Source organism: Octopus sinensis, linkage group LG14 (assembly GCF_006345805.1).
Source record: "Octopus sinensis linkage group LG14, ASM634580v1, whole genome shotgun sequence".
NCBI lineage: Eukaryota > Metazoa > Mollusca > Cephalopoda > Octopoda > Octopodidae > Octopus > Octopus sinensis.
This window is the reverse complement of record NC_043010.1, coordinates 37,550,735-37,563,228: the sequence shown is the minus strand read 5'-3', so window position 1 is coordinate 37,563,228 and position 12,494 is coordinate 37,550,735. Positions and strand designations below refer to the sequence as shown.

Below are 12,494 nucleotides of genomic sequence, written 5' to 3'. Positions count from 1 at the left end.
CAAACAGCAGCAAGTCATCTAACCTCCTTCATAATTCAAAGTTCAATGACAGAAAGGAAATATTTTTCAGGAAGCTTACCTTCTATTCTGTAATCTAAAACAACATTCTGAAATGAAAGAAAGAAAAAAACATTTAGAATTTAAACACCAAATAAAACATAAAAAAGAAAACGTAAACTACATATATATATGTGTGTGTGTGTGTGTGTGTGTGTGTGTGTGTGTGTGTGTGTGTATACGCGGAGTAGATGAAACCATGGCGACTGAAGAAGGGGAATTTTCCTTGTGTTATTTGTCCAGTACTCTATTTTTTTGTTGTTTAAGAAAAATGTCCAGTTCCTTGGTTTTGTGTTTATGTTTTCATTTTTCATTGTGTTCGACGTTTTTTTGGTGTCCTGTACCATATATGCATGTACATGTAGATGTAGATACGTACATATATGCATATATTTTATTTATTAATTTGTTATTACACGACAGAACGCATGCATCCATTTCTAAGTAAGTTTGTTATATATATATATATATATATATATATATATATATATATATATGTATGTATGTATTTTTTATTCTTTTGTTATCCACTGACATCATCAAGAGTTGAATACAAAATTAAGTCTTCTTAGATTATTTTTCATCTTAATGTTCTTTTTGTATGTGCTTGTGTACTGGAAATATTTCCTTAGTTCACTTTGAATTTAACCAACTTTGGATCACCTTGAAGACATTGTGTTAACATGCATTTTCGAATATATTAATTTCAACATTTTCTATATCTAAATCTGTTGCTACAACAGAAACAACTGTCGGCTTTGTATAATGAATTCTACAATTAAAGATCTGATTTCCTCTATCCATATTTTTGTTATATAAATATATATATATATGTATATACATATTGGCACAGGTATGGCTGGGCAGCTAAGGCATTCTCTTTGCAACTACATGGTCTCTGGTTCAGTTCCACTGTGCAGAACCTTGTGCAAGTGTCTTCTATTATAGCACCAGACCAACCTATGCCTTGACAGAATTTGGTTTAAGGAAACTATTTGGAAGACCATCATGTGCACACATTTGTGTGTGCGCATGCACCATATGATCATGTATGCATGCATATATGAATGTGTGGGCATATCACTGTGTTTGTCCCAAAACCAGTTGACAACCAGTGTTGCTTTGCTTATGATCCCTAAACTCAGCAGTTCAGCGAAAAGGACCAATGGAAGAAGTAACAGAAGTAGCAGGATCAATTTATTCAACTAAGCCCTTCAAAGCAGTCCCACAGTCTAATGAGTGAAACAAGAACAAACGAATATAGATACTGCATGCACACGCGTGACTATGAGTGTGTATGTGTCTAAGCCCTTGAATCAACTTGCAGTGTATTACTAGAACTTTTTATCTATTGACAAATAAGGGATAAGCCATGCTATCCCTTTAAACTCTGAATATAAAGGAACATAACTGAATCCTACCATAGATTTTCTTTTACAAGTAAATCATTGTTTCTGTTATTCATCCTTACAAAATAATTCACCCCAAATATATAAACACATGTTGCGCTAAAGGTTTTAACCCTTCTGTTACTGTACTTATTTTGAGATGTTCTGTGTTTCTTCTTCATCATCATCATCATCATCATCGTTTAACGTCTGCTTTCCATGCTAGCATGGGTTGGACGATTTGTCTGAGGGCTGGAGAACCAGATGGCTGCACCAGGCTCCAATCTTGATCTGGCAAAGTTTCTACAGCTGGATGCCCTTCCTAATGCCAATCACTCCAAGAGTGTAGTGGGTGCTTTTACGTGCCACCGGCACGAGGGCCAGTCAGGCAGTACTGGCAATGGACACGCTCGAAATGGTGTTTTTTACATACCACCTGCACAGGAGCCAGTCCAGCGGCACTAGCAACAATGGTGCTTTTTATGTGCCACCGGCATAGAAGTCAGTTAGCTGCTCTGGCAATGATCACGCTCGGATGGTGCTCTTCATGCTCCACTAGCATGGATGCCAGTCATGAATTTGATTTCAATTTCGATTTCACTTGACTCAACAGGTCTTCGCAAGCAGAGTTTAGTGTCCAGTCATTAAGCTAGTGTTAGGAACATAAATTGTGACTAGGTTTGATGAAAGATTTTAATTCAAAACTAATGAAAACAAGACATTTGTACAACAGAGCCAGAGGCAGTTTTAGACGGGTTGGTATCGAAAGGGTTAAATAACAAATATTGCAAAAAAAAAAAAATATTTGTCATTGTAGATGCAATTTTCAACATACATACCTCTTCTACAGGAGTCAGTGCAAACGTTGGCATAACATAAATGTATGTACGATGTGAACAATGGTTCTTACTGTTGAAAGAATTTGTAGTACGCAGCATGCCTACAAAAATGAAAAGCACGAGAGAAAATTAGAATTGATATACAATAAACCAGTTGACTCACTACCAGCTCAAATGTTATCTCTTTTCATTTTGATTTAAAAATTCTGTGTAGAAAGCAAATTGTAGAAAGCAAGATAGGTGCAAGCAAGGCAGTGTAGTAAGGAAGTTTGCTTCCCAGCCACACAGTTTCAATCCCAATGCATGGCATTTTGGGCAAGTATCTTCTACTATAGTTCCCAGCCTACCAAAGTTTTGTCTGTGGGTTTGCAAGACGGAAATTGAAAGAAGCCTGTCGCACGCACGCGTGTGTGTGTGCATGTGTGTCTGTAAGTTGTGTGAGTAAGTTCTTATATCCCTTGTGTGTGTTTGCTGGTTTGTGAGCAATGGCTTCTGGATGGTCTTCTGGTGTTGTTTACTGACAGTCTACCATACAAGCATGTCCAGGCCGTTTGTTGTTCCATAGACTGAGAGATTATTACCATGCTTGGAAATAAGCAGGGACTAGCAACAAGAAGGGTACCTGGTCATAGAAACTATGCTCAATGCACCACTGTCTGGCCCATGTAAGCATGGAAAAGTGAATGTTTAAAAAATGATGAAGATGATGATGAATAAATAAATAAATTTCATTCATTTCTCATCAGAAGGCTCTTTTTTTTCCCCCCATACCAAACAATAAATAATAAAACCATAAAACAAACAAGAGAAAGAGAAAACCCACAAAACAAGAGATTTAAAATCATTTAAAAGACTGACTTACCTAAGATTCTGATCTGTTTTGGAAGTGTCTCATTGAGTCGATCAATCAAATTATCAAAATGTATCAACATGTAAAAAAAAAAATATAAAAAAACATTAAGCAATAAAGCAAAGCCTCTAAGTATGATGTGTACCCCAACTGCCATTTTCTTGTACCCCAACATACAAACTGTCTTGTCTTGTCTTGAGACAGCATTCACCAGGGGTGGGTTGAGCTGGCTTCATTCATCCTCAGTGCTGCATCTCTCACAAATGCCAACTAGACCTGGCGATTTGAGGCTAGCGACCACGTGATCTCCAACCACTCCTTATTCCAGCGGCGAATGCTGTAGATATGGGGGCCTAGGTTGGGTTCCAGATCAGCTTTGACTGTCATTAGCTATGTTTTTCGTTGTCCACCACATCGCTTTCGCCAGCCCCGAAGGGGAGCTGGGGCAACTGCTTCATAGATGAATTCTCCTAGTTGACAAAGGAGTGCATGACCTAGCCAACGTAGACATCTCGTTAGGATGACTTGTCGGAGGGAGGTGATTTTGTACTGGTGTCGCACCAAATTGTTGGAGACAAAGTGATGCCATTGGACACGAAGGATGCAGCGTAGACAGAGGTGATCGAAGGATTCTAGTCGCTCGCTTAATATCTTCCAACATACAAACTGCCATTTTCTTAACTGGAATATTTGACTTAAACAAAGGCAGCAAATGTGAGCTAAAAGGAAATATCTCTCACCATTTGAATGCATTCTGCAATTCTATTGCAGACACAAATATCTGAAAACGTCTATGATAGCCATGGGCTGTCAAATGCCTTGTGACTGAAATTAATAGGTACTAACAGGACCCGAGAATATTTCACAGAATTAATGGTAAAGTCATTGGATTATTTCTGAAAACTTTATCCAAAAAACCTGAAAGCATAGCCTGTGTTATGTCTGTCTCATGATGGCATGGGTTGGATGGTTCAGCAGGAGCTGACAAGCTGGAGAGCTGCATTTGGCCCCAATTGTCTGTTTTGGAATGGTTTCTATGGCTGGATACCCTTTCTAATGCCAACCACTTTGCAGAGTGTACTGGTTGCTTTTACACGGTGCCAGCACAGGTACTTTATATGTGACAGCAACATGGGTACTGATTACATGATGTCAGCAAGGATACTTTTTACAAGGTGCTGACATGGGTGTTTTTAATGTGGTGCCAGCATGAATGCTTTTTCTGTGGTACAAGCACAGATGCTCTTCACATGGCAGCAACACAGGTGCTTTTTATGTGCTGCTAACATTGGTATCCTTCACATGGAGCTGGCTTGACTAATTAGAGGTGTTATGAGGTATAAAATTTAAATAACACAATAAAACAGTTCAGATACTTATCTTCAGTGAAACAACTTGTCCAATAGCAGATACACCTTTATCTGTACGAGCAGCTCTTTGGAAAGACATCTGAAAAAAAAAAGGATAAAAATGTATGACTTCAATGTTTACTAGGACAAGGTCAGTTGGCTAGCAGTAACAGAGGGAACATCTGTTAATGATGAATTATTGGTCATGCTAATACTATAAAAAAAAAGAAAAGCAAAAAAAAGGTGAGCTGGCAGAAACATTAGTACACCGGGCGAAATGCTTAGCGGTATTTTGTCTGCCATTACATTCTAAGTTCAAATTCCACCGAGGTCGACTTTGCCTTTCATCCTTTCGTGGTCGATTAAATGAGTACCAGTTACGCACAGGGGTCGATATAATCGACCTTATCCATTTGTCTGTCCTTGTTTGTCCTCTCTGTGTTTAGCCCCTTGTGGGTAGTAAAGAAATAGGTATTTCATCTGCCGTTACGTTCTAAGTTCAAATTCCGCTGTGGTCAACTTTGCCTTTCATCCTTTCGGGGTCGATAAATTAGGTACCAGTTACACACCGGGGTCGATGTAATCAACTTAATCCCTTTGTTTGTCATTGTTTGTCCCCTCTATGTTTAGCCCCTTGTGGGCAATAAAGAAATAAGTAACAGATAGAACATCACTATTAACATCACCTATCATGAAAATTTTTTTTTAAGTTTGAGCTCAGCTTAGGGTGCTGGAATCATTAGAGTATTTGACAAAATGCTTTGCAATATTTCTTTCAGTTCTGAAGGCAGTGAACTGGCAGAATCGTTAGCACACCAGGCAAAATATTCAGTGACATTTTCGTATGTCTTTAAGTTCTGAGTTCAAACTCCACTGACATCAACTTTGTCTTTCATCCTATCAGTGTTGATAAAATAAGAACCAGTTGAGCATTGGGTTCAATATAATCAACTTACCCACTCCCTTAAGCTTGCTGGCCTTGTGCCAAAATTTGATACCAATATTTCTGTCAGCTCTTTATGTTCTGAGTTCAAATTGTGCCAAAGTCAGCTTTGCCTTTCATTCCTCTGAGTCAATAAAATACACTCCCAGTCAAGTACAACGGATGTATGATGATGATGATGATGATAACATGTGTAGGATGAAGTACGTAAAATGTTAGAGAAAGAAACCTAGGTGCTTCTTGTAATACATATCATCATCATCGTTTAACATCCACCTTCCATGCTGGCATGCGTCAGACAGTTTGACAGGAGTTGGCCAGGTAGAAGACTACACCAGGCTTCTGTGTTTGTTTTGGCATGGTTTTTATGGCTGGATGCCCTTCCTAACACCAACCACCCTGCAGAGTAGACTGAGTGTTTTTTACAGGGCACCAGCACAAGCAAAGTCAGTTCTGGCAAGGTTTTTACAATTGGATGCCCTTTCCGAATGCCAAGCACTTCACGGTGTGGGCTGGATGCTTTTTACATAGCACCAGCAAAATTTTTTCAGGGTACCTTCAAATTCTATTGTGGGTCCCCAATTCACTATTTTCTTGTGTGGACTCCCAAAAATCTTATATGGACCCACAGGGGCTATATGAACCCCGGCTGAGAACCACTGGTGTAGGTTAACAACACACACACACTTACCTTATATGGGTTGTCCACATGGTCTTGTGGCACAAGTCCAACAGCAACCAGTGCCTTGAACAGTTCACTCTCAATTGTTGGGAAAGCGGAATTACTAGAAATTGTTAATGAAAGAGAGAAAAATTAAAATGGAAGTAAAATCAAATGTAAAATGAAAACATAGTAAAGTTTTAGAATGCTTTTTTTGAGTGTCCATGTGATGGGGAGGAGTGACCTGCATGGAAATAGAGAAAGTTGGTAGAGGGGGAGAAATGAGACAGAGGAACAGAGAATGAGGTTGGTAGAGAGAAAGGAAAGCAGAGGCAGAGAGAAATAAGAGTGGATAGAGAGGCAGTCAGTAAGACAGAGAGAGAGAGAGAGGAAGTGAAGTAGGGAGATAGAAAGGCAGATAGGAAAGTGTGAGGAAAAGAGTGATATATGCAATAAGGGGAGAGTGACGAAAAGTGTAAGAGAGGCAGAGAGAAGAAAGTGAGGAAGAAGGTAAGATAGATAGAGAGGGAAGAACAAGGTAGAGAGTAAGATAGTGAAAAACATGAGAAAGATCGAGAGAGAAGAGGGCAGAGAGCATTGCTGTAAGATGGTTAAAACTCACAATGCTGACTTTGTGGACCTGATTACAAAAAAATACCCCCAAAATTCAAGGAAGTCATGTCCCATTCAATCTCAATGCAAGTGAAGACTATACATTCTCTGGTCAAACTGCAAATAATTTATACAAGTGGTTCTCAACTATCTTCTGCTTGTGGGCCCCTTTGGTTCCTCTTTTACTCAACTGAATCCTCAGAGTCATTCAATGCTTAAAAAATCCTATTATGTTTTTTATAGTTAAATACTATTTAGAATTGTATTAAAAAAATTGCTAAAATATTATGAGTATTGTAAGAGGTATAACCTGTTTATTGAACATGAATTTTAACAACAAAATATCATATGGCCCCCTAAGGATCATTTGGACCCTGGTAAAGAACCACTGACCTATACAAATGTCGGCAATTACCCATACAGGATTTCACACGGGCATATCTGAAGTTAGTGTAACTCACTATAGGCCAAATCTGATTGAATTTGACACACCAATGAAGATGCCTCTGTGGTTACTCAATAGAAATAGCAGCTAAATCTCCTTTGATTCACATACTAATGTCTTATAAAATGAAGGATTTTTATACTGTATTCCTAGAAATAATGAGGTCTGAAAAAAAATCACTATTATCACAGTTCAAACACACTTGGTCTGTCAACTAAGGAGAGACCTGGGGCTAAAACAACAAGAACAACAACATTACAGACATAGATGAAACGTTTTGTCTACTCACACTTGGATGCCATAGTAACCCTCTCCGGAGTATGCCATCAACAATGCTACTTTACGTTTCCGATCAGTTCGGATAGGAATGTTTGCTTCGGATTTCTGGTTATAAAGAGAAATAACAACACATTATTCTTACATGTGGACATGAACGCATGAATAAGACATTCAAAAGTATGTGTGCATAGGTATGAGTGTGTATATATGTGTGTATATATATATATATATATATATATATATATATATATAAAGTCAGGAGGTATGAGAGATGAATATGTTTATTTAACCACATGTCATCCTTAGGATTACAGCCATTTCACAGCCTTTTACATGTAATAATAATTTCATCATCATCATCATCGTTTAACATCCACTTTCCATGCTAGCATGGGTTGGACGAATGACTGAGGGCTGGCGAACCAGACGGCTGCACCAGGCTCCAATCTTGATCTGGCAGAGTTTCTACAGCTTGATGCCCTTCCTAACGCCAACCACTCCGAGAGTGTAGTGGATGCTTTTACATGCCACCGGCACGGGGCCAGTCAGGCGGCACTGGCAACGACCTCGCTCGAATCTTTTACACATGCAGATACAGAAATCTAGCTCATCAGATCACCAGAACATCATGGTTACACCAATGCTTCAACTCAACATACATACATACATACATACATACATACATACACACATACACACACACACACACACACACACACATACATACATACATACATACATACATATATATATATATGCCTCAATAAAATATTCATCTAACCCATGCTAGAATGGCAGAACAGACATGTAAAAAAACAATGTTATTGTCTTAGTTATCATCTTCATACTTTTAACATTCATTTTCCCTTTTGCATGGATCAGCAGAATTCATTGCAGCAGATGCCCTTCCTGTCATCAACCCTCCTGTTTCCAAGCATTATATTTATTATATCACCATGGGCAAACATGTTTTCATGGAACACAAGAAATGAACAACATTGTAAGAAGGTTGTGCTTGTTTCACAACTGTAGTGCAATATCAAAACAACACACACACACACACACAGACAAGATGGTCCTCTTTCATTTTCTGTCAACCAAATCCACACACAAGGCTATGGTCAACCTGGGCTTATAATAGAGGGCACTTGTCCAAGGTGCCTTGCAGTGCGACTGAACTTGAAACCACATTATTGGAAAGCAATCTCCTTAACCCCACAGCCAAGCTTGTAATATTTTTCTACACTAGGCACAAGGCCCAAAATTTGGGGGAAGGGACCAGTCAATTGGATTGACCCCAGTATGCAACTGGTACTTAATTTATCGACCCAGAAAGGATGAAAGGCAAAGTCAACCTTGGTGGAATTTGAACACAGAACATAAAGACAGACGAAATACTGCTAAGCATTTCGCCCGGTGTGCTAACATTTCTTATTTCTTTATTGCCCACAATAGAGGAGACAAACAAGGACAGACAAAGGGATTAAGTCGATTAGATCGACCCCAGTGAGTAACTGGTACTTAATTTATCGACCCCGAAAGGATGAAAGGCAAAGTCGACCTTGGTGGAATTTGAACTCAGAACATAAAGACAGACGAAATACTGCTAAGCATTTCGCCCGGTGTGCTAACGTTTCTGCCACCTCGCCACCATACGTGTGTATGCACACACACACACACAACACAGATAAGTATGCTTGTAATATTGTGAAAAAGAGAGAGAGAGAGGAATAAGAAAGGTTTCTTCTCTCAAAGACAAAATTAATAGCTTGAAAAAATTATAATCTTGAAATAAACTCACTTTAAGAAGCTTCGAAGGAGTTTTGCTGTCATCATTATCGTCGTCATCATGCTGTCTCTTCATTGCTGTTTTGTCATCAGTTTCTTGTTTCACGGCAGCAGCCTACAGTTACAACAAACACATTTCAGACATTTGCAATGAAAAATAAAACATAACAAAAAAGTTACTATGAATATTTTTCCAATATGCATAAGAGCCTTGTTTCTGGAGCTAACTTTGATTTACGCCAGTAAATCAAAGGGAATAGGAGATAATTTATACATATGAGGAGGTGCATCTGAAAAGTTCCTAGTTTTAAGGGTTTCGCAAAAGGCCCAGTTTAAGGCCCAACCTTCCGAGTTCTTCTACAAGGCTTAAAAAAACTACAATAAGTATGTGAATCTGAGAGGGGAATATAAGTGTTGAATAAAATCATAATTAACTGATCCTCCTGTATTTTCTTTTACCCAAAGCTAGGAACTTTTCAGCAACCCCTCATATATTCTTCTCTTATAAACACTCAAGGAAAGATTTGAACTAAGTACCTTCATTCATTTATTCAGATAGTGTATATAAAACTTCATTATCTTGTGTCCTTTTTTCTTGCTGTTGTTGCTTAACTCAAGACCAATCCTATACCAGTAGATTTATAATCAAGGATAGCTCATTTGTGACCCTCCCATCTTACTTTCAGACATAGTATCCAAAATATCCTAACTTTATTTTCTTATTAGATGGTAGAACCTGAGTTATGTAATTTGAGGTAGATTTGGCTGTTATTTCTAGCTAGCAGCTCAAGCAGTCATGTACATAGTGACTAGTTAGATATGAAACTAAAACAAGTAATGTTGTTCAGTCAAGATGGGCCGACATACTATGACATAATAAATTATATTTCTGTTTACCTCACTGGTTGTTAACACTTCCAGCATTTTCCTTGGCCTCAACCTAAGCACTAATTTGGACACAATTCTTTTCAGCATACATCAAATGCTTCCCAGGAGAGTCCCTGAAAAAAATAAAACAAAATTTAGCATTTGAATGACATTGTTAGTATCGAGACAAAGCAGTGTTTGTAACATTTGCAGACCTACCCAAATTGGTAAGCAACGTTGACCTCGGCAATATCTGAACTCAGACTACAGCAAACCCCAACACATACTGCAAGAGTAGTCTATCTGATGATCTCGACTCAGCCAATTTGTTACCCTCCTAGTACCGGTCAAGCTCTGAGGTTAATGTAATCAACTAGCCCTTGTGCCTACGGTAGAAAGAATTATTATTATTATTATTATTAAGGGGGTGAGCTGGCAGGATTGTGGGTACACTGGACAAAATGCTTGTTCTGAGTTCAAATTCTCTTGAGGTCAACTTTACTTTTCATCATTTCAAGGTTGATAAAATAAGTACCAGTTGAGTACTGGGGTCAATGTAATCAATTTACTCTTCTCCTGAACTTGCTGGCCTTGTGCCAAAATTTGAAACCATTATTATTATTACAAAATGCTTAGCAACATTTTGTTCCTCTCTATGTTCTGAGTTCAAACGCCACCAAGAGCAACTTTGTCTTTCATCCTTTCAGGGTCAATAAAATAAGTACCACTTGAGTACAGGGGTCAATGTGATTAACCAGTCCTTTCTCCTTAAAATTTCAGGTCTTGCACCTATAACAGAAAGGAATATTTCTAACTCATAAAAGCATCAAAACCCTTCCACAAAATTGCTGGCCTTGTGCCAAAATTTGAAACTAACATTATTATTATTATTATTGAGTGAGAGAGCAGTGCATGTCATCAAAGTGACACTGGGGTAAAATATCCAAAACCCAGTATACCCATCATGACTACCCGTCTGATAAGGGTGCACCAGGCACATGCACCACAGCTATATGTGCACAACATGATGATCTCATATAAAGATAAACAGCGCATGAGCTTGCAGGTGGGGCCCAGTTAGAATTTTCTTCAGGTTGAGTAGCCCATCCCGCTCAAAAGGTCCTTGAATAAGGGTTGTTTAAGGATGTTGAACGAAACACCCATGTTTCTAGAGGTGAATTATTCAAACTCCAAAGAATTTATTTCAACACATTCCTATAATGCTCTCCTACTACTTCTGCTTGTGATCTTAGATGCACATATCATCAGCCACCAAAGGACATGCTCTACTGACAAGCAAATCTGTGGTATTGAGCAGAATATTTGCTGTAGCCCATCTTTTATACCAAGACAAAAAACGATGTACATGATAACACATCCAATCAGTTATGATGAGAAGCCATGAGAGCCACTGCCGAGTACTGCATCAGGGTATTTATTATCATTATTACCTCTGCCTAAGCAAAGTTGGGGGGTATTGTTTTCAGTTGTGTTTGTCTGTGGACAAAATATCTCAAGAACCGCTGGATGGATTCGGATCAAACTTTCAGGGATGTTTGGTCTCGTGACAGGCACAAACTGATTAAATTTTGGGATTGATCCAGTACCAGACAAGGATTCTGGATTATTTCTCTTGTTTTATTTACTTAATTTTTGAGAGCAGCCAGGTTCATTTCTAGTATTCTCGTTTGTGAGAGCAGTCGAGTTTAATTTAGATATTCTCATTTTAAAAATCATCTGTCTAATCATTGAGAGGACGTTGGTGTTGCCTTGGTGGAAGTTTGTGCTCTCTGAGTGCTCTTGTTGTCACTAAGACAATGAGCTGACAGAATCATTGGTGTGTTGAACAAAATACTTAGCATTTCTTCTGAGTTCAAATACCACCATCAACTTCAGGATATATAAATATTTAGCATTACATCCATCACATTGAAGTGCTCCATCTGTACTCCAAGAGTAAAGTAATTAATTCAATATTTACAAAGCATTGAGTTTCTACAGTGTATGGCGAGTAACTCTGTTAAAAATTCCTTTAATGAATTACACCAACCCCAGTACTTGTCGAGTAGTGGGGTTAGTGTAATCAACTAACCCCCACCACCTTCTCCTAAATTTGAAACAACTATTTAGGGTAGCAAGCAGGCAGAATCATTAGCGTGTCAGAAAAACAATATGTTGCCACATTTCTTCCAGCTCTTTACACTTTGAGCTTAAATCCTACCAAAATTAACTTTACCTCTCGTTCTTTTGAGCTTGATAAAATAGATATAAACTTGTTAAAGGTTCAAATGTACTCAAGGAATATATTTAAACCTGTGAGAAAGCCATTCACTGTATTTTGTCATGGAGAAAATTTCTCGCTGTAGACAAAACAAGGAGTAAACACTCCAAATCAGTTTAAAGTGCCCCTAGCCAG

The 12,494-nt window shown here is 38.4% G+C and overlaps 1 protein-coding gene across 5 annotated transcripts in view; it reads right to left on the bottom strand.

Annotated features, from left to right (window-relative positions):
- The window catches only part of LOC115219142 (tRNA pseudouridine synthase A), a 56,631-nt gene that overhangs the window by 29,405 nt on the left and 14,732 nt on the right, over positions 1 to 12,494 (bottom strand). For all 5 annotated transcript variants that reach the window (XM_029789239.2, XM_036508886.1, XM_029789237.2 and 2 more), the window contains exons 3-10: positions 10,109 to 10,212; positions 9,225 to 9,326; positions 7,434 to 7,528; positions 6,118 to 6,211; positions 4,515 to 4,583; positions 3,147 to 3,216; positions 2,285 to 2,385; positions 80 to 107 (exon numbers count right to left, since the gene is read on the bottom strand). In XM_029789239.2, coding sequence (XP_029645099.1) covers positions 80 to 107; positions 2,285 to 2,385; positions 3,147 to 3,216; positions 4,515 to 4,583; positions 6,118 to 6,211; positions 7,434 to 7,528; positions 9,225 to 9,326; positions 10,109 to 10,186 — 637 coding nt within the window. In that variant the 5' untranslated portion in view covers positions 10,187 to 10,212. The remainder of the gene's footprint in view (positions 1 to 79; positions 108 to 2,284; positions 2,386 to 3,146; positions 3,217 to 4,514; positions 4,584 to 6,117; positions 6,212 to 7,433; positions 7,529 to 9,224; positions 9,327 to 10,108; positions 10,213 to 12,494) is intronic.